At 38.1% G+C, this 27,219-nt stretch overlaps 12 protein-coding genes across 12 annotated transcripts; 2 read left to right on the top strand and 10 right to left on the bottom strand.

Annotated features, from left to right (window-relative positions):
* Positions 1 to 315: 315 nt before the first annotated feature.
* On the bottom strand, positions 316 to 1,023 carry BATDEDRAFT_27288 (uncharacterized protein; the record flags this gene model as incomplete). Its single annotated transcript, XM_006681369.1, has 1 exon — positions 316 to 1,023. The coding sequence occupies one exon, from the start codon at positions 1,021 to 1,023 to the stop codon at positions 316 to 318; it is 708 nt and encodes a 235-aa protein (XP_006681432.1).
* A 3,332-nt stretch (positions 1,024 to 4,355) lies between these two features.
* BATDEDRAFT_91331 (uncharacterized protein) lies at positions 4,356 to 6,050 on the bottom strand (the record flags this gene model as incomplete). Its single annotated transcript, XM_006681449.1, has 2 exons — positions 4,356 to 5,821; positions 5,891 to 6,050. The coding sequence occupies 2 exons, from the start codon at positions 6,048 to 6,050 to the stop codon at positions 4,356 to 4,358; spliced, it is 1,626 nt and encodes a 541-aa protein (XP_006681512.1).
* A 2,823-nt stretch (positions 6,051 to 8,873) lies between these two features.
* On the bottom strand, positions 8,874 to 10,010 carry BATDEDRAFT_91330 (uncharacterized protein; the record flags this gene model as incomplete). Its single annotated transcript, XM_006681448.1, has 1 exon — positions 8,874 to 10,010. One exon carries the CDS (start codon positions 10,008 to 10,010, stop codon positions 8,874 to 8,876), a length of 1,137 nt encoding a protein of 378 aa, XP_006681511.1.
* Positions 10,011 to 11,411: 1,401 nt separating this feature from the next.
* On the bottom strand, positions 11,412 to 13,046 carry BATDEDRAFT_27286 (uncharacterized protein; the record flags this gene model as incomplete). Its single annotated transcript, XM_006681368.1, has 4 exons — positions 11,412 to 11,547; positions 11,604 to 11,793; positions 12,093 to 12,738; positions 12,819 to 13,046. The coding sequence occupies 4 exons, from the start codon at positions 13,044 to 13,046 to the stop codon at positions 11,412 to 11,414; spliced, it is 1,200 nt and encodes a 399-aa protein (XP_006681431.1).
* A 755-nt stretch (positions 13,047 to 13,801) lies between these two features.
* On the top strand, positions 13,802 to 14,967 carry BATDEDRAFT_27285 (uncharacterized protein; the record flags this gene model as incomplete). The annotated part of the gene is made up of 3 exons (XM_006681367.1): positions 13,802 to 13,876; positions 13,931 to 14,113; positions 14,632 to 14,967. 3 exons carry the CDS (start codon positions 13,802 to 13,804, stop codon positions 14,965 to 14,967), a joined length of 594 nt encoding a protein of 197 aa, XP_006681430.1.
* A 744-nt stretch (positions 14,968 to 15,711) lies between these two features.
* On the bottom strand, positions 15,712 to 17,381 carry BATDEDRAFT_27284 (uncharacterized protein; the record flags this gene model as incomplete). The annotated part of the gene is made up of 2 exons (XM_006681366.1): positions 15,712 to 16,161; positions 16,413 to 17,381. 2 exons carry the CDS (start codon positions 17,379 to 17,381, stop codon positions 15,712 to 15,714), a joined length of 1,419 nt encoding a protein of 472 aa, XP_006681429.1.
* Positions 17,382 to 17,664: 283 nt separating this feature from the next.
* BATDEDRAFT_91325 (uncharacterized protein) lies at positions 17,665 to 18,657 on the bottom strand (the record flags this gene model as incomplete). Its single annotated transcript, XM_006681447.1, has 1 exon — positions 17,665 to 18,657. The coding sequence occupies one exon, from the start codon at positions 18,655 to 18,657 to the stop codon at positions 17,665 to 17,667; it is 993 nt and encodes a 330-aa protein (XP_006681510.1).
* Positions 18,658 to 19,779: 1,122 nt separating this feature from the next.
* BATDEDRAFT_35892 (uncharacterized protein) lies at positions 19,780 to 21,006 on the bottom strand (the record flags this gene model as incomplete). The annotated part of the gene is made up of 1 exon (XM_006681403.1): positions 19,780 to 21,006. One exon carries the CDS (start codon positions 21,004 to 21,006, stop codon positions 19,810 to 19,812), a length of 1,197 nt encoding a protein of 398 aa, XP_006681466.1. The 3' UTR covers positions 19,780 to 19,809.
* Positions 21,007 to 22,027: 1,021 nt separating this feature from the next.
* Positions 22,028 to 22,761, bottom strand: BATDEDRAFT_32277 (uncharacterized protein). Its single transcript, XM_006681378.1, has one exon. It carries the CDS (start codon positions 22,614 to 22,616, stop codon positions 22,236 to 22,238), a length of 381 nt encoding a protein of 126 aa, XP_006681441.1. The 5' UTR covers positions 22,617 to 22,761; the 3' UTR covers positions 22,028 to 22,235.
* A 141-nt stretch (positions 22,762 to 22,902) lies between these two features.
* Positions 22,903 to 23,364, bottom strand: BATDEDRAFT_91324 (uncharacterized protein; the record flags this gene model as incomplete). Its single annotated transcript, XM_006681446.1, has 1 exon — positions 22,903 to 23,364. The coding sequence occupies one exon, from the start codon at positions 23,362 to 23,364 to the stop codon at positions 22,903 to 22,905; it is 462 nt and encodes a 153-aa protein (XP_006681509.1).
* A 170-nt stretch (positions 23,365 to 23,534) lies between these two features.
* On the bottom strand, positions 23,535 to 24,774 carry BATDEDRAFT_91323 (uncharacterized protein; the record flags this gene model as incomplete). Its single annotated transcript, XM_006681445.1, has 4 exons — positions 23,535 to 23,612; positions 23,749 to 23,975; positions 24,133 to 24,218; positions 24,629 to 24,774. 4 exons carry the CDS (start codon positions 24,772 to 24,774, stop codon positions 23,535 to 23,537), a joined length of 537 nt encoding a protein of 178 aa, XP_006681508.1.
* Positions 24,775 to 25,822: 1,048 nt separating this feature from the next.
* Positions 25,823 to 26,639, top strand: BATDEDRAFT_32276 (uncharacterized protein). Its single transcript, XM_006681377.1, has one exon. It carries the CDS (start codon positions 26,089 to 26,091, stop codon positions 26,260 to 26,262), a length of 174 nt encoding a protein of 57 aa, XP_006681440.1. The 5' UTR covers positions 25,823 to 26,088; the 3' UTR covers positions 26,263 to 26,639.
* Positions 26,640 to 27,219: the final 580 nt, after the last annotated feature.

Genomic DNA, 27,219 nt, shown 5'->3' with positions numbered 1-27,219 from the left:
ATCGGTGCAACGAGTGAGTGAGCTGATGGTGATCTGAACCCATTTCAACAAGTATTGACAGTCATGGATTTGCATGCATCCAATATGTGTAGCATACCAAATGATCAGTCATGACAGCACATAGTAGTTGATTGGTGCAATATGATCAAACCATTAGTATAATACACTATGGTTTGGCAATACACGATGTTTATTGAATGAATGACATTGGATGCATGGCACATGACAATTAAACCACCATGCAATACACGCTGCATTACAACATATACTGGATGGGACTGTGATGGTTCACTCAACTCCAACATCGTGACAGGTCTATGGTTGTGAAGCTTGCTGCTGAGCATCCTGCTCAAACCGTGAAAATACACTTGAAAAGTAACTGTAGAAAAAGTCAAAACAGCTCTTGTACGAGTGATACGATTCCAGGTTTATATTATCGTCAGAATCTGTCACCTCAAACTTATGGTGATGCTCAAAGTAATGTTTAAGCTCCAATTCTTGCTCTGAATCTTTTTTAAGCCTAATCCGATACCCATCAATAATTTTTTGGAGAATCTCTTGGAGTTCATCAAGAAACTCACGCTGGGTTCTAATATTAGCTTCAAGGTCAAGGTCTACTGATCCTTGACCCGAGGCTCTATTTAAAAAGTCAAAATCTTGCTCCAGATTATACAGCACGTTTTTTTGAGCCTTGATCCGAGCATCTACATTGTGAATATCTTTCTCTATTTTGTCGATTTTAACTGAAAGTGTTGCGTGTTCTTCGATCATGAATACTCCCTCCAAGCCAATTGAATAGCAATACTTGCCAAACTCATTATATGATTTTAATTTTTTCGGATAATCAAACCTACTAAAAGTGTTCAAGGTGCTAGCTTTAGCACTTGCAGTTTCAGTTGCACTGGGAGGAACTGTCGCAGTGCTGACTTCAGCACTCATGGTCGAACTGGGATCAACTGGATTGGCAACTGTGACCGAGCAGATAGTCAACATCGATGACAGTACGGCAATTGAGAATTTCATTTTGGTGGTTGGTTGCGCAAGTTGTAATGTCATTCAACGAGCCAGTTTTTGAACTATATTTATATCCATTATTGAATAAATGATATTAAAAACATATTCCTTGGATGACCGTCCTAAGGGATTTGTGTTACTATCAGGGTTGGTGTTGATTTGTTATCAATGTTGAAATGATTTTGAAAGACCCTTTCTTTATATAATTGCTTATTGAAATTGGAAGCGTAGCATCAGGGTGTGATTTGTGTAGAAATGCTGTGTAATAGCACCATAATGCGACAAGGATACCAATGATTTGTATATGATAATTCAGTTATCTATACGACCATTTGTCACCAATACAATAGTATGTGACATGATCATATTGCACCAATCAGCCAGTATACGATCACTGGATACATCACACGTTGGTATTTACCACTGCATATGTGTGGTGTATATTGGTTATAGTCCATGATATCGACGAGTTTATGCATACTGCTTACACCACACACATCACGCACATCAAACCAGTTCAGTGCTATGCAAGTGCTGCGGTTTGACCAAATCACAATCACACACGCATAGCAGTTATCACATATTGTCGACTGTCTAACTCGTTGATATTCAAACCGTGTCATCACTAGTCACAATATAATGGTTGACTGACTTGTTTGGTTGACCTGACATTGACACTTTGCAAACCTCGACTTGATTCATCAACTTGGATATTCATATAATATTGGGTTTGTATCATCACGTTGGACTCGTTATCAAACACCTTGATGTGTTCATGCAACACAAACTCGATATACACACATTAGTTACTGTTTGACATGACTGGGTTGATCATCAATACCAGACAATGCAACTGTATTAGTTGTATGATACAATCAATCATGGTTGATTCATCACCATCAAATATCAAATGTTGATCACGTATACATTGATTTGTAGTTGCATGGTCCGTTGGCAATGCACACTATGATATGCTTGACAAGTTGTTGATTTGCAGTAATCAGATGTGCATCGCCTGTAACATTGGATGCAATTGACGAGTTGTAATTGCCAGTCAACAATCATGGATATGTTGGTGATTGTATTGACTACATGATTGGTATTGGATTAGCTGTCATGATCGATTGGTGGACAATACAATCCACATTGATTATGACGTGTTGCAACTAGTTGATATATGCAGACTCGACTGATGATCGAGTATATGTTGATGTGTAACTCTGTCACTGTTGGTTTGGATTGGTCATTGCTACTGCTTGTATATGCAGTGTATTCATGTGTGATGTGTTGGATATCGGTGTTGTGTATGTTGAACCTGTTGAACAATATATTGTCATGTCGCATCAAATCGCACCACATTTAGAATGCAATTATTGATTCGTTGGTTTAATGATCGACTCGACTCACATTCAACTGTAATGACCACAAATATGCATTGCTGATTGACACGCATATATCGACATGTATCAGACTTGAACATGGTGTATATCAGTTGCATATACCAGTCACTGATGCAATTGATGATGATCGATTATTCAATCAATTGGATATCAACACCAATGTCAATCCATTACCACATGGATACTCGCAGTTGTGACCTGTATTCAGTCAGTAATATTGGTTCATGTAGTATATTGTATAGTCAACCATGCACATACACATGCATGTCATTGTCAATTGATGGTCGTTTGTGGACAACTTGTGGACAACTTGCAAATATTACAATCATGGTGATTGCTTGAATGTCGATACCAAGCCATGCGTTTGATGGTCATTTACTGTTCAGTTTACTGTTCAACAATGCAAATGATCGTTGTCTACCAATCAGTCGAGTCGTAGACATGAACTGCATATTGTGTGTATCGCTTTGTTCATGACCAAACTGTAACAATGTGTATTTTGCATTGAGTTTGAACTGCAATCTGCGACTTGTACGCATTATGATGCATTGTTTCAATATTCATGTTGCATTCATCAACATCAACGTGCAGTGTCGATCTGATGTTTGGTGTTGATGTTGTGTTGATATTCCAACAACACTGAATATCGCAAATCAGGTCAGCATTGACTCATGTGATAATAATCCACAGACAGTCAGTTGTACCAAACTGTTGTACAAACATATTGACATTCGATCGATTGAAAGTAGTATAGATAGAACACCCGATGATACCAGTTTTTTAACCGACACTTACTGCTAAATCATGTACAAAGTTGTCAAAACATAAATTATTCGCAGAAAGGAATTCAAGTCAAAAGTATTAGGGTAGAATAGTCAATAGCTTTGCTTGTAATTCATAATAAATACGAGTTATTTGTGCCAGACTCATACTTGATGCCTCAAATTGGATACAATGGGTAGTTTTTTAACCAGTACTAAGCGTTAATGTACACAGACTGGGTTTAGCTGGATCTTGTTGTAAGAATAATAGAGTATAAAATCAAACCACTGACAAGTCTGTGTTTATCGAGTACGAGTCTTTATATTTCCAATCAACTCTTCCAAATGTGATATTGTGTCTTGCAATGCCAAAATGGATTCAAATCTGCTTGATTACACTATGCATTTGGACATCATTGCTGATCTGTTGAATTTCACGCTTTCTTTGATCATCTTTTTGATACTCTAGCATATTCCATTCATAATTGTGTCTAGCCTCCAACTCTTGATTCTGGCTCATCCCTGGTTGTTTTTGTCAATACCATTGATTGGGAATAAAACCAGAATCAACCCGCTGTTTATCACGTATGGCTATTTGATTCAATTCAGTTGCAAACAATTCTTTGTAAGAGTATACTTTCTGGTACTCCTTGTATCATACCAACATCTCTTGAAACAGCTGCTTTTGTGCTTGTAACAATCCCTGCAGTGTTTTGTCAGTTGAGTGTTTGATTCAAGTTTGAAACCCGAGACTATCGACTGGACAAATCCAATGTCAGCAAAACTGTTGTACAGTTTGGCAGTCAATTGATTGTCCAAAATTGTAAGCAACAAAACAACTTTTATTTGCAAAAGAAAAAGAAAAAGGAAAACGCAGTTTGTTCTTGAATCAAAATATTAGTTTCAAAACTGTATGGTGAAAAACAGTCTTGGGATATGCAATTATTTACAAGAAACTATAGGTTTCAAAACCAAAGCTATTAAATTACACGACTGGGAAGTTCCTGACAATGAAAGTGGTCATTTCCACAAAGTGAGGTTTGTTGTCCAATGGAACCCATACGATATTATTCACCTTTAAGAAATCAAACGCCGTGTGTTGTGTAGAACGAGGTCGAGAAACAGAGTTAGGATTAGCGTTATGCGGCCAATAAAAATCATTAATTCTAGTCTACATACCTTATTGATGAGATGGTTCAAACGTCAAAACAAATCGAGTCAACTTCTTAACACTCGCAATAGTATCGTTTTGTGACAACACTTGACCATCTGTTCCGTGGTAGCTTTGGCGTGTAAAACAGGCAAAACGATCAGGAGGTACAACACAATACAGTTCTGGTTTTGACGGATTACCAAGTATTTCCAAAACATCACAAAGCCCAGTCTGTTTGCAAGGATGATCTTTGGCACCGGTCATTTGGAAAAGTAGATTTGGCTTGATGAACGAATCAACAGATTCAAAAGTATTGCTAATGGGACGGAAATAGCAATTCGTTGCGTCTTGAATTTGAGAATTGTTGGAGAATAACAAAGTATTAAGATCCATTGGCAGTTGAAGTGTAGACTCCAGCTTGGTACGTAAATCACGAATCTTGAATGAACCACCTTTAGCGATGACTGTATGAGCGTGCTTTTCAAATAATGCCCTATTAAGTTGACCAGTTTCACCAATTTCTCGAGCAACAGAAACGAATCTGATAAGATGATCTCGGTCTCTGGCATAGACACGGTTGTAAATTTCATCAACCACATAGTCAGAAGCAAACTGATAAGGACCACTGTGGAAGCCATCCTTGACTGATATATGAATCAAACAACTTGAAGCGTCTAGGTGTTCACCATATTTACCAAAAGACTTGACAACTGAATCGATATTGGAAATATTTAAAGCTTTGTCGAGAAAATCCTGTTGTTCTTTTACCAATGCATATTTAAGAACATAACGAGCAATTCCTCCCCACTTCAAATACAGACTTTCAACCAATTCTTTTGGGACTGTAGGAAACAGCATTGAGCGACAAGAATGCAATTCTTCTTTTGACCACACTGGCATATACCGAATGTCGCAGGATCCCTTGGAAAACCGATGCCAAATTTCCCGACGAGGTAAAGTAACAAGAATGGTCTTGGCATCAACATCAACAGGTGCCGAGCCATCAACAATGTAGAATGTTGACGAGGAATCCAAGATTTTCCAAAAAGCATGCTTTCCTCCTTCGAATACACCATTGGGAGTAAGCAGATATCTTTTTTGATCAACTCCACTCTCATACACGACTGTAGCACCAGAGCGAGCAAGATGCAACAGCAAAAAGTAACCAAAATATGTCTTGCCAATTCCAGGATTTCCAAGGATGATCAAACGACATATACCAGCAGATTGCACAATAGATGGTGATTTTTCAAGAAGTTTAGGATAACAAGGACGGATGTAAATGGATGATCCGATTGAATATGTTCCAAGGATGAATACGTCTGCTGGAAGTTGGACAACAGTGTTTCCTTCAAGAGGGTTAGGGTAGTTTGTGAAAGCAGTCCAAAAATCCAGTAGTGCGGTTGAGGCTGCAGCAGATGTTGGATCTAGGTAAGTTTGAGTAGGCTGTCTTGAAGGTAGATGTAAACAACCAATAACAACACAAGAACCATCTTGAGTAAAGTATTATTGAGGAAGAGAGTCGAGTAAAGCCCAGGTGTTGATTAGTTGGTCTTTGTTACTGTTGGTGTAGAGTTGCAGTTGAGGAGCATCAATGTCAGCCATAGCAGGACCATACTCAGACTTGATAGCATCCTGAACGTCACTCAGGTCTTCAAAGTCAGTCACATCGATTTCAGTAGAAATAGTGTCATATTCAACATTGAGGAATCGTTTTGGCATTTTATGAAAAGAAAAAGAGTAAAAAAGCAATTTATTTGTCAAATTGTAAAACAAAAATCGACTTTTTAATCGAGTCAAAATAACAAAATTTTGGGATATTTCAAGACAATTCACACGATTTAAATATTTGGAAATTAGTCAAATTTACACCAGAATTAATGTCTCATTAATGTGAGACATTACTAGTGTGAGAGTGTTGACTTGCACTGTGTGAGACATTAGTAGTGTGTGAATGTGAGACATTTCTGAATAGTTTAACAATCAAAAACCAACAACAATGACGTTTGAACTGGAATTCACATGACTTTCTTGTCTCCTATTTTATAAACACACTCACTTTCTTGTTAATAAACAACACAATCGAATATTGATTCATTCCATCACATCTTCAATCAACTGCAACACACTTGACAATAATGACAACCATCAATATGCCATCATATGTTCACGATCCTCAAATTCAAAAGTCAATTTGAAAACCCCATTTTTAAGCATCTACAAGTCTGCAATATCAGATTTGTGGCTGATACATAATAGGTTGCCAATAAAAGTCGACAAAGTGAGCAACTGCAATGTGCCTTGCTGTATGATAGTAACACATCAGAAATTATGAATGCTTTCAAAGTCAAAAGTCTGCAAACGATGTCACTGCTGGCTTGTAGCCTCTGTTTACAAACCTACAATCAACATATTCACTGGATTCGTATAATGGTAAATGCTGAACCACAAACCGCTGATGATATTATTATGGACGATGCTCATATTATTGGAAATCAAACGATTGGTGCAGTTTCAGATGCTGTTTCATCACACAGAAAGTCTTGCTACAGAGTCTGAATCCAATAGCAGTGAATCTGCAGTTTGACCAACACAGTCATTAATTATCGTTTGAAACTCGAATCAAGTGATGATGTTGCTGTTTCAGATGCACTCAATGTCATGAATGCAGTAACATTGAAATCAACTCAAATCATTGATCATGAACCAATTTACCGTGTCTTGATAAAAACACTGATAAACCATCATTCATACATGAGCTTGTCAAAAGTATGGACTGATTGCTGAACAGATGTTTAAAGTGGAACTCAAAACAGTGCAATTCAATGTGCAGCTTTCCAACGACTTTCCCACTACAAAAAATACAGTCTTGGAACTCAAAGTGTACATCAACAATACTTGTGTGTATTGACCATCAATGATGTTGTTGGTGTAGCATACACAATGTGCATTGCATAAACGCTTGTTTGTTTGCTGGAGCTATTTCAAGCAAGCAAAAATACTAAAAGGTTCAGTTTGATGAATTTCTGGTGTATATTTACAATGAATTCAAACTCGAGAGATTGTCGTATTTTGCATACAAGACATACTACAATCTATTACAACAATATCGTGTATTTCAATATGCACCCATTCGATTTACAACAGTGGCATAAACATCATCACATTTGAACAATGGTTCAGTCGTACAAAGTCCAATAACAGCCATGAATTGTATCAGACATGAACATACTGGTGCAAAATTCACATCAAATAACACACCGCAACAAACATGTTTCTGGTAGATGGTGGAATTGATGTCATTGATTTTCAAGTACACGATATTGGTGTTGAATGATTCAATAAACTATACTCGTCGACTTTGTGTACTTTTTTTCAGTTGCACCGTTTCTGATTCCGAGTTTGAAGCATAATAGTTGCAACAGCGCTGTTGTCCAATTTGCTTGTTGTTGTGAATAGTAATCATGATACCACTTGTTTGACGCTTTCTGTTGTTGAACTGGATATGGATGTCAAATTTGGATGCCAAATTTTGATACATTGCAAGTAATTGTTGTAGTTTTTGATCGAGTCAATGAATGGCATTTATAGTTGCTCTAGAAAACAAGTTGTTTGAAATGTCCTATCATATGTCGTATGTCGTATGTTTTGTTGTTTTCAGGTTCACTAATTGCTGATAATGCATCCAATTGATTTCTGTTTTGACGCTGCTTATTTGACATTGTTGGATCTGGGTTTCTAGATTCAGTAACAAACGTTTCAGCAATTTGGATGTGTTCAAATTCATAATACTTGCAAGTCTGAATTATTTGATCATCATCTGAAATTGGATACGAGTAATCATTTCCACTGACCACAGTATACATAGTATACACAGCATTACTGTATATTGACTTGTATTTTACTCAAAGGTTTGTCCATTCAGTATTCCAACACAATTCCCAACATTGATTGAATGGTTTGCAGTGTTTGTTTTAATTGAACCACTTGATGGATCACTTTCATATCTTGATTCAGCAATATCACCAACTGCACAATGATGGATGTGATTGTAGTCAAACACAATATATTGCAAGACATTAACGTATTGGTTAGTTTTAGTATATTATTGATAAAATGCAATGATGTTTTGTAATGACGTGTTAAATCCTTCAATCAAACATTGTCTGTTGTGATTTCCAACATTGACAGTGACATGGCAAACACATTTTGCTTGTGACAGACTTTGAACAAGTGTATTGATACGTTTGTTGTACAATGCACGACATGGTCAGTTGGTGATATCATGCAACCACACAACTGACAAGTGATTGCAAGTCTGACTGATAGTTACATGTACAATCAACACTGGTTGTTATCAGGTCATTGATGTATATGGAACAAACCATGTCAATGTATCAATCAACAACCCAATAACTGTCGATGTAATACCCAACACAGTATACACAATCAATGATATGATTGTTGACCCATTCACAATACTCGACAAATACCAACACATCAGAAAGTTTAAATTTATTCAAAATCAAATTCATCGACACATCATCAATCCAAATCCAAACCCAGTTCTTCGAATTTCAAACCATGCCTTTTCATAAACCTTTTCAATTGATACCTTAACTCCCACACCTTTTTGCCTGTCATTGCATACTCTTTTTTCAATTTCTTTTCAGTGTCTGGACTGTACCTTGATCCAGATATATCTTCTCCTCTTTCTAGCGCTGACCATTGTTCGAATCCAATGGCTTTATAATCACAATATTCTTTGAGTTTTTTCTCTCGTATTTCTTTAGACTCTACAAGCTTTTGCTTTATACGATTAAAGGTACTTTGATATTTTTCGCATAATCCAGCTATTTGATTTGAAACAGTATTGGCAGACTCGCTTTCGCCCATTGGTTGTTGTTGGTCTTGACTGGAAGTACTTGGGCCAGTTGCATCCATTAGGTGTTGCTGGGTTTGGTTGGGAATACCTGAACTGGGTTGATCAGCTGGTTGTTGTTGGTCTTGGTCGGATGTGTTTGGACCGACTTGATCAATTGGGTCAGAAACTTGACTGGGAGTATTTAAACCAGCTATATCAAACAATTCTTGCCAGTCTTCAAAAGTGTCTGAATTGACTTCATCTATTAGGCGTTGCCAGTATTTGTCGGGAAATACGAGACCGGGTTCATCAGTTGATTGTTTCCGACTTTGTTTTGAAGCACTCGGACCGGGTTGATTCATCGATTGTTGTTGGTCTTGCTTGGAAATGTTTGAACCGGGTTCATCAATCGGCCGTTTTCGACTTCGTTTGGGAGTGCTCGGACTGGGTTGATCCATCGATTGTTGTTGGTCTTGTTTGGAAATACTTGAACCGTGTTCATCAGCTGTACCAGATACTTGACTGAAAGTGCTTGAACTGGGTTGATTCACCGTATTTTGCCAGTCTTCATTGGAAGTGTTTGGATCAATCAAATCAAATAGGTATTTCCAGTCTTCGTCGAAAATGCTTAAATTAGTTGCATCAATTATGTCTTGCTGATATTCATCTGAAGTGCCTGGATTAGGCTCATTGGTTGGGCCAGACGCTTGACTCGAAGTGACTGATGCTTTGGGTGAACCATTGTTATTAGTCGGGATTAGTATTGCATTAGTGGTTGCTGCTGCAGTCAGTACGAATAAAATATCAACCAATTTCATCAGATTGGTCAGTGTGTTTAAACAATTAATACAAAAGTAGAGTGTCGAGACTGGTGTTGATTATAAAACTGAACATACTCGGTTGTATTTGTATGTTTTGTATAGCAAACCAACCCTTTTAGGTTAACCAACGACACAGGGTTATTTGATTGCTTGTAGTGGGCCAATATCAAACCATAGTATGCTGCTCCCTAATCATAATATTATATTGATCAATTTGATGATCATGCCGATTAAATTATGCCTTTACGACCCTTTGATCAGGTATATTGAAAAGCACACCCTTCATGAGTGTTGTGTGGCCGCAAACGCTTTGTTTTACAACAGTATTCATCGTGCAGTGACTGTGTTATGCATTGCAACATACAATGGTTACTACACATTGACTGTATTGTGTGTTTGGTATACAACAACCATCATATGACACACAATCAGACTGTAGTGTTGAATCTACACTTTGTGCACTTTTAGTAATCATACATTGTACGATCACCAAGTTTGAACCCACATTCATGTATTGTGTTTGACTGTCAATGTTGTCAATACAACTCTGTACACATTTGTTGTATTTTGAATCACGGATACGATCGCAATCTAGTTCAACAACAATCATGACACATGTCAGTAATACAACTGTTGTTTGCATGTCAACACTGTTATTTAGTGGTCCATTTACATCAATATGGCTGCAAGTTGTTGTTATATCACATATTCTTGACATGGTTTTGGTATTACTCATCTAGTTCCATCACATTGTTGCTGACCCATCATTGTAACGCTGCATGTATCAAACACTGGCATGTTCCCATAACCACAATCAGTAAAATGACACTCGAGTTGTTTACTGTGATCAGTATATGCAACCCAGTGTGACTACACATACTAGATCCAGTCTGTTGGTTGTTTCAGTTGATCTTGATTCACTTTTGATGTTTTGTCCGATTGACAATACAAATGTGTCAAGCTGAACCCAAACTACACGACTCGACTGTTTGTGTCAATTGGATCGTGATCGAGCTGTGCGATCATGATGTGTATTCAATCAATACCATGTATTACCAATACAATAGTATGCGTGATCATCGTGTATTAAACAACTACGATACACACTGGACTGATCCAATACATGCACGGCTTGAACATATCACACAATCAAACATGGACACACCACATTAAAAATACATATAATATCACTTTGTCACTAATGAATTGTATTCAGTCGAGTTTATTGTGAGTCTGTTTGTGACTCTTGACAGTGTGGTGAGTGTTTTCAGGCACAACTACTTGATCAGTTGTAGTTGATGATTGCTAACACCAAGAGTCCTAACGTACATCATACCAACTATAAATAATCAGGATCACCATCCATGCAACATATAACCAGTTTTATTGATATATCTGTTAGTCCTCAAATTTCTTGTAATTAAACTTTGGTCGTCTACTACCACAGAGAGCACTACCAAGTTGCGACAATGATCTCCTAAGAGTAGATGTACCATCTGAACCTGAAGTACTTGGTTGTTCAGGCAATCTAACACTATGCACCAAATTCATCATCAATATCAATCCACACATCAATATCAAACAACTTACTGTGATGATGGCCAGAGCACTCGATAACCATTCGAAATAGTAGGATATTTGCTAGTCGCGACTTCGCATCCACATCCAGGACCAAACCCAATGCGTTTATGTGCTCGATCAAATGTCAATCCAAGTTGGGCCATAAATGGAATACCAAGAATTGCATTGTCATTTGGACCAACTTCTATATCAAATCTAACTATAATCCAACATGTACATTAGTCAGGTTAATCCAACAACACATTACATACAATTGTCAAATATTTACCATGTTTAGAATCAACTCTCTGTATATAGTCTCGAGGACCCAATTTGATTGTTACAACAGAATTGCGATTGGAATCAGTTACGGGGGTTTGAACAAACATTGTAATTGAAAGTGTTGGCAGCTTGTCCCAATCGATATCAAAACCGGATTCAAGCATTGCGAAAATATTTTTTTAACCATTACTTTTCCGAGTTTGTCACTAAATATATTAATGTTGACAGTGATCGCACCACTATCAAGAATAGCGTCAACCAACGCTGCCACGACTACTTCAGGAAAACGCATATATAAAAAGCATGTTTCCACACTCGAGTACAAAGTACGTCCATTTTCCATTATTGTTTTTTGGAATTCCTCGGGCAGCTCCACTGGTTCGTCATTGACTAGTATACTTTTGATGTTGACAGTAAATTGATCGTCTGATGGTGACTTTACCCATGCAACACTTGTTCCATCCGTTCCGCATTTTGCAGTTACGTCCGTGTTTCCTATATTGATGAAGCTATTTGAAGTCATTTCATACGGACATAGTTGAAGACTAACCTCGTTATTGGGAATAATACCACCATTGTACAAAGCATCCATTGCAGTGGTTTGTGGATGATGATTTGACAACAAGGAATTGCCGAACCCAAATACTCCATTGAGCATTGAATCGATACCAACTGCTATTACTGGTAAATCAATGTCAGTTATCCTAGTACCCGGAATCGTCACATCGGCTGTGGATGTAACTCCATTATACTCTTCGCCTTTGTAATCTATAGTAACGGGTTCCCCACTTGGAGTGTGTTGCGGAGTCAAACCTACATCGTTGCTTGAACTAGGAAGTGGTACGACTATATCAGCCATTGATGAATCGACTTGCAAACCCAACTATTTTAAACAAGTGAGATTGATTCAACGTGGTGCAAGTTGATATCAAACTACAATAAATGGCATGACATGATACATACATTGACTCCATCAACATTGACTTTAATTGTGTAGCATTTTGTGATATCACCATCCAACACAACGGGTGATCGCTTTGACAGTCTATTGTTTGATTGACTGGTAGTTCCAATTGGTGATTCTAATGCAAGTCGAACTGCAGAAACCGTCTGTAGCGCAAGTAGAATGCATTCTAGAGTAATCAGCATTGTATCGAGTATTATAATGAAAATGGGTTGAATCCGGTACATGACTGCTGTTTTATAACAACGGCAGTTTCAAGGGTGACAATCAGCACTTTTCAAATGGATATTTATAAAACACAAATGCACCGTGTAGGGTGGGCAAAGCCAAAAACACACCGTAGGGTAGATCAATATACAAGCATCGCTGTTGGTGTATAATCAACCTCGGTATTATGCTGCGTTGATATTTCCAATTGCGGTGATGTATTCAGTAATCAGGTAGTGTCAGATTGTCACCCTGATCATGGATAGTTGTCATCACATATACAATCCATCACTACAGCATATACTGTCATTGTATACCAAATATTTGACTGATTGTTCAATTGGTCATGTATTTGATTTGTCCGAGCAATTCAAACCATGTTGAAATGGTTGTTGAAATATAAATATATATCATCCAAAGTTGATTCAGATTGTCGCTAGCTGTAATCTGTTGATCTGTCAATGTGTGACCATGTGTCAATGCACACAGTAAACTTGAAACCAACTTGCATAGTTGCCAATGTTCAAATCAAAGCCGCAAAGTTTCATTCTATTTATCATCGTTCATTGTTCATGGCTCATGGATAGCTGATCAATAAATCACATTCGACATGATTGACATGATTGTTTTGTTGGACATATTTCAGTAGATTTGGTTAGTTACGATTTCAATCAACTCAACAGCTTTGGAAATAACAGTGGTAGCGTAGTAAATGGTTTTAATAGCAACAATTCATATCGATTTTGCAAGATTCATATTTTTGATGTAAAAAATCATGGACTACAACCAGATGAATACGTATTCTCTAACAAAGACCGGAATGAAATTGTTTAATGATAAACGACTCCGAGTCGGTTTTGAAACACTTTCAGCTGAATTGTAAAAAAATGATTTCTTATTTTAGGTTATGGATAAGCTTTACGAATTGTATTACAGTCCCAAGAGTGGCCTCATTTCAGCGCAGAGATTATACCTGAAACTGAACAAACAGCTTCCAATCTCGCAAATCATAAAGTTTCTTGACCAGCAAGAAGTTCACCAACTTCATAAAGAATCACGAAGAAAGCCAGCATTCAGCCCCATAACTGTTTATTCAGTCAATGACCAATGGCAGGTGGATTTGATTGACTTGTCTAAATATTCAAGATGGAATTCCGGATACAAGTATCTCCTGTGTGCAATAGATGTATTTAGTAGGAAATCATTTGTGGTGGCGATGAAAAGAAATCAGATACTACAGATGCAATGAGAGTGATACTTGACGTGCAAAAGCCTATTCTTATTCAAAGCGATAATGGCACAGAGTTTTTAAACAACAACTTCCAAAGCTTACTGCAAGCAAAAGGTGTTCGTCACATCACTGTGAATGTGGGTGATCACAATATACAAGGATTGATTGAACGATTCAACAGAACATTGGAGAATATCATTGCTCGTTATCAAGAATCAAGGAAATCAAATAGATACATTGATGTCTTGGAAGACATTGTATTCAATTACAACCACACTTATCACCGTGGTGTAAATGATATTCCTGAATCAATGTATCTAAAGAATCCATTAAATGGTTCAATGAAAGTAAAAATTACCAAGCATTGAATTAAGGTTGGAGATCGTGTTCGGATACTCAAAGGTAAACAAACATTCAGGAAAGGATATGTGTCAAAGTACAGCAACGGCATCTATACGGTTGTCAGTGGGAACGGATACTCTTTCTCAATTTCAGATGATAACGGCAATGTTCTTGGAAAGTCTTACAAATACTATGAACTCGAGAGAGTTGAAGGAACGGAGACCTTTTTGATTGAACCGAGACACAGAGAGCCGACAATGACAAACAAGGAGCGTCGTAACAAGAGAGAATTACAAGAACTGGCAAGAGTTCAAGGCCCAACCAATAGAAAGACAAAGACATTTGGAGCAACTTATTTTCTAGAGTAACAATAAATGACACCCATCAGCTCAATTAGAAATTACAAGGACTACTTACAATACATCAGGAATTGGGATGCTTATTCATCTCAAGAACAAGACCAATTAAGGAAATGGTATCGTGAATACTATTCTCATAATAAGGAAGTTGAACAAAAACGTTACAGAGACTACTATGCCTCAAATGCAGAAGCCGAAAGGGAAAGATTGAAAAAGTATAAAAAGTCTATCAAGAACTGAGTATTTCATTTATTCAAATGTTTAGATTGCTGAGACTTGTTGAAATAACCATTTCGCTTCCAGTTGCTACACCTTCGCCCACAGGTTCCTCCTCAAACGAATGAAAGCTGGATGGAGATTCGCTTGGTTCATATTCCTTTTCTCGATAAGGTGGTAAAGTTCCCTTCCAGAATGAAGACGACGAATAATCGGATATTGGTAAAGCATTTGCTTCCTCGCTATCCAGTCATCTCCTCCAGCGAATGCATTCATTGCAAATGGTAGTTCAAGGCAAGCCAGAGTACACAAACACTGGATAGTCAATCAGAAACCGATAATACGCAATGTACAAATGGCACATTGTGTGATTCCATTTGAACATTTGCCGAGTGTAATCAACAAACTCCTGATTTGGAAAGCAGCCTTTGAGAGCAAGCAGGTTTTGGCCAATGAATTGTCTGATTTGCAAATATCTCGGCATCGGTCCATTACACGATTCTTGTTTAGTAGTTCTGACGTGTATATGTTTATTCGTCAGGTCAAGATCTTGATTCTGGCATTGACATACATATAAGGACTGACTGCGTAAGGGACAGGGCTAACAGGTATTTCTGAATTGATCGCAGACAGTGTAGACTCTCCAATAGAAATCAGTAAATTGATTGTATCTGCGTGGGGATGTGGTTCATACGCACCATTTCTGTGAATATGAGAGTCCAGTTCGGGACGACGTGTGCGACTGATTGCCCTAGCAAATGCATTGAATGAATTCTTGTTGATCAAATTGAGCTCTTCTGACAAATCAGCATCATTAAAAGCAGCAACTCTTCTGATCCAGGCTGTAATCTGCTGACATTTGTAGTAAACAATGGAAACTACAATTGTAAACTCGGAATTACAATTGTAATAATGTAAGAGCCTCAAAATTACAATTGTAATATTTCCAATCATTATAAGACCAAGACTTTTGCCATTCGACCAGGTCTTGATCAATTCACAATATGCAGTGTCAATCTCAATGAAAAATAGCATATCCGATTGTTTGCATAGATTATCGGATAAGAATATTGACCGAAAAGCAATACTACTTTACAAAGTCAGTTGGGAGATGAGTGGCATTTGGTGAGTAAATTGAATTATGTATTGGATGGGTTGGATATGAATAAAAACGATTAAGCAATGTTATCAAGTAAATTCAATTTACATCAAGGATTTTATCGATTGCCTTTAATAACTAATAGAACTGCTGTTCTTAAACCCAATTGAGAGATTCCAATTTCTTTGAGCTTCTCATCAGTCAATGCCAGATCGCCAGTGGCCATCAATTGGGTGAATTTGACTTTCTGTTTTCCAAGACAGTCCTTGATAAGCTGAATTTCATCATCATCCAGTTCTTGTTGAATCTTCAACTTGTCAAAGAACTCCTCCATTGTTGTGAACTTGGTGGTCTGCTTCTTGGGAAGCTCTTCGAAACCTGCCAGGACATAATACAAATATCCTTGGCGCAGGTCTTTCACACCAGTCACAACGATTGGAGTTTCTTCGTGCAAGCGGTAGAGTTTCTTGACTTTCAGAGCCAATGGGAATTTCTTCTGCACTGCTTCAATCAATGCGGAGAGAGAAGAAATGGTAGAAACCTCCAAGTCGTATTCTTCGTCTCCACGTTTGACAGTGATGTGCTTTTCCGGGACAGCGGGAATCCATCCTTTTGCAATGCCAAAACCAGTAGTTGCATTTGCCATACTAGCGAATGTTTCCTTGACAACTTTCTTCAAAGCTTCAGTAGCAGCAGACCCACCAAAAGAGATTTCGTCAAGTTCCTTTTCCAGAAACTCTCCCGAGGACGGATCCCTTTCCAAAGTTGGTAAAGCTTCTTCAATAGTGATCGAGTTGTATCGGCTTTCTTTGGAAACAGCGCTCGCTTCGCCCCAAACAATAGCAGCATCATATTTGATTTGTAGCAGTTCTCTGAGGTATTCAAGAGAAGAGGGAAACTGCTTCGGATGTCCCTGAACTATTGCCTGAGTGATTCCGGTGTCTGTTCTTTGGATTTTGGCAAACAACCTTGCTCCAGAAAAGTATTCGACAAGCAGAGTCTTGAGCCCTGGTAAGTCTGAATTGATTGTTGCTTCCACAGACACCCTTGGAGTATTCAGTGAGAGAAAGGAGTGAGCTGTTGAAATCGGTGTATTATGGCCAGACATTTTTTGTCTGGAAGGAAAGCAATGTGGTGTCACTATAAATTTAGACTTGTGAATGAATAAAAACTGGTATCATTCGGTGCCCTATATATACTACTTACGCAGCAGGAAAAAATTGCTGCACAATTTTGAGAATTGTTGAATCTGCCCGAGTGGATAGTTGATTGGACATTGTAGCTTTGTCAGACTTGACAAATCAATACTATATCCCGTACCGAATTGCGATTTAAGAAAAATCAATGCGCCAAGTGTTTTGAGATGGCCATTCGACATGATAGCAATACGGTCACCAAGAACATCGGCCTCCTCCATAGAATGTGTAGTCAATCAAAACACGATTCTTTTTGCAGCTTCGAATCAAGGACCAGATACGTTGTTGAGCAGCAACATCCATGCCAGTAGTTGGCTCATCCAACAACACGATACGAGGAGATCCAAGTAGCGCAATAGCTACACTTAGCTTGCGTCTCATACCGCCAGAGAGAGTACTGATGTAGGCATCTAGTTTAGCATACAGTTCAACATCGCGTGCTATGGCCTCGACATATTGCATTTTTAAATTTGCAGCATCTTTTTGACCACTAGATATAAAATCTCCAACTCGGCCATCAATCGTCACACCCTTAATACCACAATACAGTTCTAAATGCTCACGAACAGTGAGAGATTCAAAGATTACATCAAACTGTGGACATACACCAAGTTCTTGTCTAAACATTGATAATGCAAAAGGATCCGTTATATCCATCACTTTGTCGCCCGACTTGGATTTGACGTAAATGTGGCCTGATTTTGGCAACACAACACCACTTATCATGGATATTAATGTAGTTTTTCCCGCACCGTTGTGGCCCAGTAGTGCAAGAATCTGACTACTGTGTAAATTCAAATTAAAGTCTTGCACAGCACGCTTAATTTTGGTTTCCGTTGCTGCACCACAAAAAAATCTGCCAAAGATCCCCTTGCTAGAATCAGAAGATGCATCCTTTGGTTTTTCTTTGACTTTAAATTCCTTCAGTATATTGTTAATGGATAGCACATTGCGGTCGGAATCTGAAATATGATCTTCGTTAAAGTTTTCAATAAAGCCATCCTCTTGTAATGCGTGTCTGGGTACTTGGAGTGAGGGAATACTTTTATAAGTAGAGAACCAAAAACTGGAGATAAATGGGAAACTCCATGGTTGTGAAGTGGCAATATTCTCTCCAGGAAAAATCTTGTTTAAATACCATGCAAGACTCAAACAACACACATCTGTAATCCTTACCACCCATTCCATGAAAGAAGCGAAAGCACTTGGCGATCGTATTGGCATTGTTGTCAATGGCCGTATGCAATGTATTGGTACTCTGCAGAGGCTCAAATCTGTTTACGGATGCGGATACAAGGTTTTGATAAGAACAAGTGAATCCGTGGATGTGGTGAATGATTGGTTTTTACAAAATATTGGTAAACCTGGCACATGGCAAGTAGCTCGACAAGTGGGTGGAACGACTGTATTGCAAATGACAAAGCTTGGCGTTGAAGCTTTACAAACACAGCTATTGGCCGCGTCGACTGACAAGGAGAAGATGATTATAGGACTAGAGTTACTAGAGCATATTTTCCGTGTTTTGGAATTGCCGGAAACTTGTGGTGATAGTGGTCAACTAGCCCGACGACTTGGTATTGTAAGTCATGAAGTACAAGAGACGAGTATGACCGAGGTATTTGTTGCATTTGCATCACTTCAAAAGGGACTTGAGCTTTAACAGCACCATGAACAATTTCACATTTTCACAACTTAATAAATTCTACATGCGTTGATGATACATTTATTTACATTTGCTTGATGAGCACTGATGTGTTTTGATTAACCGTTTAGGTTTTAAACAATGGCGTTGTGAGATGCAAAGCTTCATAATGTCAATGTTTAAAGCCTGCTGAGAATTACCTGAACATAATAAAAGGTGGTTTTGTATGGTGTGCAATTACAAACATTGGGGAAGAATTAAGAATGACAATGGTAGTATAGATGGGGCACCGAATGATACCGGGTATTTTAGTAGATAGCTCCTAGTAAAATCTATCGAGTGTTGTTAAAATGAATATTTGCCTGTGGCATTCACGTTGGTTAAAATCATTAGAGCAGGTGTATGAGCTAATATTAATGGTAGATAGTTGGTGCCATGCTCATACTAAACACTTGTTTCATAAGATTCAAATGATACCAGTGTCCAAATTTTCAAAAATGACAATTTATCCGAGATTAGTAATTCAGGCCAAAAAGGTGGGATAGAGCAATTTAGAGCTTATAAGTTTGAGTTATTAGGAGGTTTCTGTGCCAAATTCATACCTGATGTTTTAAAATTCGTTAATATTCTAAAGTTGATTTAACATAAAAGGAAATTGTAATGGAGATATTATGAAATCGTATTTATTGAAATTTTGTTTACGGGACCGCAGAATCCATTGAATAATAATCATTCCACTTCTTCATGGTTTCCTTCTCTTTCCATTCCAGACATTTCCGGAATATAGTAGGGTTAGTCACATGAACTGAAGTATTCATTATGAGTGGGTTATCTGTTTTTGTCGAGCCTTCAATCAAGCGATAAAATATCATATCAGCCGATTCTTGATTCAATGCTACTACCGCAAGTACGACTTTATATCTGTCTTCTACAATAACCGAATCAGAAATGGAGACGATTTTCAAATAGAACAGCGGAATCTCGGTGCTTAAGTCGTCAAACCAACCGTGAAGGTCCCTTGACATTGCTAGCCTATTGTTTGGGTTTTTGTCGTATTTTTCATAAGAGGGGTAGTTTCTACAATGAGAGGCAGATATCAAGTGACAGCTTTCTGCTTTCCCCATCGAACCAAACATTGACAATTTTTCGATTCTTTGGTATTTGAACTCGTCGCTTGTTTCTTCAAAGGTTGAAAACTGAATGGTTATTACAGACTGAGTGTCTTGTGGCGATTCAGAATCAGTAGGGATGTAATCCTTATAATAGATTCTTTCTCCAAGCTGAGCGGTTGAGGTTGTAGAAACACTGGAATTAATTGTCAGGCTGTTCATAGGAGAGTTGATGGTAATCGATTCATTTCGTAAGTGACTATCGAAGCGAAGGGCGTTTTCTTCTGTTTTAAATAATACATTGATTTTGAGAGTGGGTTTGTTTTCCTCATAAAAGAAAGCTGGTTGCCCTGATTCGTAGTAACCAAGATAGTTATCAGCATTTCGATACATACGAGAACGAACACCTTTTACGGCTAAGGAATCCGAGAGAGCGCCAGAAACTTTCCAATACGTTGGTATACCTTTTCTGACAAAGTCATTGATTCCTACGGTAGGACCATGAACAATACCTGACTTGATGACAAGTGGTTGGTCGTAGGAACCAACTGGATGCTGAATGGAGGTCAACAGAGTATTCCCGGGAATGGCTGGACCATCCACCACATAATGTAGAGTGATTGGCCCATAGTCTTCTGGGATACCAGCAAGCCTTCTAGTTGGTTCGACAACGATGGCTGCAACCAAGTCAGAAATATTAGGCTCTTCTCCTTCAGGGACAGGCAACTTTTGAGTAAATAATGATACCGGAGTGTTTTCAAGGTATTGAATATAAATCCTGGTCATTTTGGAGTTTATGAAAGAATAGAATAGAGTAGAATATAGAATATAATAAAGTGAGGAGAGTAAATAGAATAGAATGAAGTGAAACAATGAAATGACAAAAAAAGATCAAAACGTGAATTTGTCTCACATTCAAAACTCGATATCACGTGAACAATGTGAGACAAATTCACACTTTAAATAGTGTTTAAACATTTGTCATGTGATTATTTGTATTGTTCAATCGAGTGTCAATTCAACTCAATTGATTACGTCATTCATATAATGACTCGAATCTTTTATTCAACATTTTAATATTCAATTATTGTTAATCAGTCAATTGTTGGATTAGTAAATGTGTTACAAAACATGCATTTACATGATGAATCTGACAAGTGGATGTGGATTGTTTCAGTCAACAATTGGATTGGATTGACTGCAACATTATCATTGATTGCAGTCACTGTTGACCAATACATTGTAATACATTGACAGTTTTGACATCAACATTGTCATTCATGTCAAGTTGTGTGTAGTTGCTAATATTACACCACAGCAATACTGTTGCTCTTGGAAGTATGACAACATATTAATGTAGTATAGTTTTGGAGTAATATCAAAAGTAAAAGATGAGAATGAAGGAATGAACCAATGAGTTAATTGTGTTGTTTATTGATAAAAGAAAACATTGATCATTTTATAAGAATGTGGATAACGGTTATGCGTATCCGTGAATTAGACGTCATAGCTGAGAAAGTCTCTTGTTATTGCACAAGTGATGGCTGCGATAGACATCGCCTCAAACATATATGCGTCGCGTATGAGTCTGAAATATCTCGTTATTTATGATATTTCACATTACCAATGTTTAACAACTCTGATACAGTAATGCGGACTCGTGCACCGAGTTGAGTTGTCCAGCAATCGATTTTGGAAATTTGTTTGATGTGATGGTTTGAGATGAATGCCAAATGACCACGAATGTTACCAATTGTCATGACAGTTGATTGTTGATTCAAAACGTTGTTTGTTTGGTATTAATGGTTAGTGTCACTCATTGACCTGTCAGATCAGCAAGTGTTATTTTGGTGAGTTTCGTGTTCATTGTAGTCACATCAACATCAGCAGGTTGCACTACGGATTTGCTTGACAGAGTTGCAGATCCAGTTGGATTGATAGACGAGCAACTGTGCAAACAACTGTGCGAGTTGCAGGATGTTTGAGATCCAACAAAACACTGTTTGCACACAAGTTCACGAATGCAGATTGTCAGACTTGACCATCAACTCGCAGTATAAATTGCGTGTACGACAGTTTACACGCTTACCCATCAACAATAAACCCACATAACCAGCAAACCGTTGACGAGCAGCCAGCTCAGTGGTCGGGTTGATGTTTTTTGTTGGAATTTCTGGATCAAATTTGACCTGATTTGTACCGAGTTGGGTCATGACTACAAGTTTGACAGCAATAGATTGATGTACTAATAATCTGATCGTGTTGTTGATTGTATGCATGTTGGTAATCCGTTGCAGATTGATACGGAATGTGACCAGAATATCACAAAGTTTATTGAGTGTGCACATTGCATTTGATGCAAAACGCAATAAACAAATGCGAGTTGCAGCATTCATTCAAGGTTTGACACCAGTCGATACAGCATTGACCGCAATGGCATTTATGTCAACAATTGCACGACTACGGAATAAGTCGATTGTTGCTTGGCATTCCGTATCGACAGTCTGCGTGTGTGTGCAACGTGCTGTTGTCGCATATGAACAACTTGGATTGACTTTGTGGACAAAACACAGTCACTGTTGCGGTGGTATTCACAGTCGTGGAAATGGTTTCGAATACCACAACTGGTATAACAACTGCATGTGTTGGTGAACAACCAGAGTCCAGTTTGACCAAGATCTGTCACAGTAATGATCGAATGACATTGTCGTGTTTGGTCATCATGACAACAATGTCATTGGTTTGGCTCTGCAACTGTCCAAATGCGCTAGTCACAGCGATCAGATCAGTTTTCAAGGATACAACTTGCATGGTGAGGTATTTGACTGTTTGTCGCATCTCGTCCATCAATGTGAAAAAGTCAACGTTTCCAATCGAGTTCATATTACCTCGAGTTGCCCTGCCAGTAGTTTGGATTGGACTGATACCACGCAAATTGTTGGTCTGCGTGTACACTGACAAATCGCTGTTGATCAATCGCATGCACACAGACCCAACTACATATACCAGTCGAGTTGCATCAGACGCAGATGCACTGTCTGGATCAATCGAGAACACCTCATATTTGTCACGGATGCATTGGGTGGTCGAGTAAACGGTACTGGTTGATTGATACGGTGATATTGCCATGTTTTCAGCAATCATGAGTTTGGTCCAGTCACCACTGCAGAGACTGCAAACACTGAACAGGATCTGGTTGAGTACCGTGATTGGGTCTTATTTTTGACTGTAATGGATGTTTTGTTATCAACGATTGTTGAACCAGAAACTTGTAACTCGCGCACATACTCACAGAGACTGATACAATCACTCAGTCATGACATGTGCTGCCACACTTTTGATCTATCAACCTCACCGGGAAGCTTACTGCTTGTGTACTGCATCTGGTCAGCCTGTCAAATATAAATGGTTGACACATACCAATAAATAAAACATTAGTCAATCATAACTATACAATTGTATCAATCCAGCACAGCTTGTGCAATTTCAAAGCTAAACCCAAGATTTACACTAATACAACCAACTTACTTTATACCGAGTTTCAAAAGGCGGTTTGTCACACGCCAAAACCCGTTTAGCATAGCTGTATGACAGCATAGATGCTTGAGCATCGGTATAATGCTCAACGGGTCCTGATGAATGACCAGTCACTGCTGAATCTGGTGCAATGGACTCTGCAGTATATATGGTTGATACTGTAGAGTCGCATTGCTTTCCAGACTGTAGTATCCTAACTGCCTCAATCAGGGACGAGACTATAATGTAAATGTTTTAAAACAATCAATCAGTCAGTCAATATAATCAGTATAGTTACCATCAACGCACTACAGCCTAAACAATCCACAATACATGCATGTACATGCATTCACATCCAAAACTCGTGAGAAATTGATACAAAAATCACACACTTACTTGGTGAAGCAGGGATTCTTGGATCATTAATTGGGCTGATTGGACTGGATGTATACATATCAGTATATATGTTTTCCTGATTTGAACTAGTCAATCACAACATTACAAAATTATGCACAAACAACAGTAAAAGTTTAAAGTAGCATTCAACCCATTGTTCCATAAATCAAATTAGGCATCAACCAATTCAATCCCAAATAATAATCAACCAGCACAGCATACCAACCAACACAAATCACAATTGATACACATTGAATGACGTTCAATGACATTAGATAGCATCAAAAACAGTCAAAATCATTACCATCAAAGTCGCGTAGTCGAATCAACAAAATTAAATTCGGCAACGTTTCGAGTCCATCCCAAAATACCGTAAATGCAATCATCAAATCGTAAACAATACACATGCAAGTAAACAGTCATGTTAGCAATGTGTTGTGTAACCAAAATACAATATTCAGATGCACAACTATAATACAAATACTGTACTGCATACCTTTCTGGATTCATGCTTGTTTCGGCAAGGTGTGGTGCATTTTCACAAGCATTGGTTGGTTGGGGAATAGTGTTTTGCACACTACGGCAAGACTGTTTTGGAGAAAGAGCCGATAAGATGTTGAGACGGGACCACAGTGAATTCATTATTGGTGTTGTAGGGTGTCAGGAAATGAATGGAAATGGAAATGTAAAACGAGTTGATCTCAAAACTTGATAACAATAATATGGGTAGCAGTTGTAATAGTTGCAATGGTTGCTGCAAACTAATACGTTCAAACAAGTAGTGTGTATGACTGTTTAACAAAATACACAAGGGAAACAATCAGATCTGAGATTTGGATCAGTAAGTGGATGGACAAGTATCTCCAATACCAATCTAGTTTCAGCAACACAATAGTCGGCATTTTCAATGGGTTTGGTAATCCAGTCGATTCGGTCCTTCCAGAAACAGTGAAATGATGAATGAGGCAAATACATGCCAGATTTTGACGTCATTTCCTGTATATAACCACGATAACAATCATTGATGTCAGTCGAATCAATCAATTTGTTAAAATGAAACAAAAAGTCTTGGACGACCTTGAAGAGACTGTGAGATTTCTTGAAGGTCAATATTCTTTGACACATCGATAGTAGTTTGAAAATATCGGATGATTTCAAGTAGTTGAAGTCGGTGAATATCAATATATCCTCTGGTTTGAGTCCAGCAGCAGAGTATATTAGGTCCATAATGCAGATCCGCATTTGTGTTCCGCACCATATATTGTTGAAGCCATCTTGGATAATAGTTCTGGTCAAAAACGAAAACAGCGACCGAGGAGAATCAAATTGTCCAGCAGTGTTGATGGATTGTTGTTGAACGATAGTCCGACTTTAAAAGATTTAGCACATGTTGCGATTCGTCAAATATAACACGACTGTCTTTTAGGAACCATGATTTCAACTCTTGATAGACTTTACCAAACGCAGACCAAGAAAGCTCAGATAGATGTTTGAATATTTTACAAAAGAGTACACCAGTTTGTATACTTGTTTGAATGCATAGCCATGTAAAAGGCTTGAGATCGGGATTTGTTTCACAGAGTGTTTTCAGAACAAATATACGAGCAGAAATCAAACACTGGATCAGTCTTTTAGATTGGTATTCAAACACTGATCGACTCTTGTCCGTCTTTTTGGCAGGTGCCAACTATGCCAACTTGTCAATCATTGCACTGAAATCAGGTCGATAAAACAGTCAAATACACAATATCGACACAAACCATAGCAGGTTGTTGTTCACATCCACTGACACCAATCATGACAATATTGTGTAGTTGTCAGTCTGTCGATTGACATTTCTATTCCGATTTGTATGTTGCCAGAATAGACTTTTGAATACAAAACATTAGGGATTGTGTCAATGTCTTTGATGTCAATGTTCATGATGGTTTGATCCAGATGAATGGTTTTGATTGAATGTTGGACACACAACAGTTGTGTTCATCATACAAGTGTATCGACTGGACAAGGTTCACAAGAGTGGTTTGTAAAGTGAGTTCATGTCCATTACAGTGTCTAGTGTTGATGATACAGAGTTTGACCAAGCATAATATGTTGGATTTGATGAGTGGATCAGTTCCAGTGGTTTGATCTAGTCCAAGAACAGCAAGACAATGCCATGAATTGCAAGTTATTTCCACTCCATCAACAACAAAGTGGAAAGTAAGGAGTTGATGGTCGACTGGAATACCAACAAGCCTTTTAGTTGTCTCAATGATGGTGGTTGCGACCAAGTCAACAACAGGCTGTTGTTCAGCAATAGAACCTGTTGGCTTGGTTGCAGATTACAAGACATGATCACTTTTGGTCGATACACTAACTGAATATCCACTCTGATGGATCAAGTCGAGATCAATCACAACGCATGGGACTCGCTTGCTGCACTTGGGACAAATGGGACTGTTGAATCCACTCCACTCATCATCAAATCCAAGAATGATGTTGGCTCAAACCCAACAATCACTGGTTCATACAATTATTTCAAGAAAACTATCCAGATCAATGGTATCAATGTTTCTACAAATCATCTCAAAAGACCTGATCAACTTGACAAACTCACATACTTGGTTTGAGTATCGGTTTGTCATATTGACTTGTTCATCTGATTCTGCAAAACCTATATTCATTAATATGTATCAACATAGTCTCAAACAAATGTCATTTGGATTTGTTTCTTGGACAAGATTGCACGACACTTTTGTTGGAAATGCATTGATTGTTCCAAACAACAACGGATAGAATTGGAAAAAGTAAAACTGTTGTTTCTTGATGATGCTCAACAGTAATTACAAGACACAAGTTTATGGAGACTTTTAATCAAAGCATCGCTGAGTTGGTTGTCATTAAGCATGCGATTTATCATTGCATCAAACCATATTTTTGTTGGAGGAATTTCAAGTCCTGTTGAACTCGGTAGTCTTTCAGGTCTTGAAAAGTGACTTTCTACTTATTCCAGCCAAACTCTGTGATTCCATGATTCCATGATTTCTGGATTACTCGTTATTGGGTTGCCAAACAACATGAACAATGAGACCTTGAAACATGTTC

The sequence above is a fragment of the Batrachochytrium dendrobatidis genome (genome assembly GCF_000203795.2).
Source record: "Batrachochytrium dendrobatidis JAM81 unplaced genomic scaffold BATDEscaffold_12, whole genome shotgun sequence".
Lineage (NCBI taxonomy): Eukaryota > Fungi > Chytridiomycota > Chytridiomycetes > Rhizophydiales > Batrachochytrium > Batrachochytrium dendrobatidis.
This window is presented reverse-complemented; position numbering and strand designations above follow the sequence as displayed.

Bases quoted from the DNA above. Each gene is read 5' to 3' on its own strand.
- BATDEDRAFT_32277 (XM_006681378.1), bottom strand. From the start codon at position 22,616: ATGAATGCTGCAACTCGCATTTGTTTATTGCGTTTTGCATCAAATGCA.
- BATDEDRAFT_32276 (XM_006681377.1), top strand. From the start codon at position 26,089: ATGTTGGACACACAACAGTTGTGTTCATCATACAAGTGTATCGACTGG.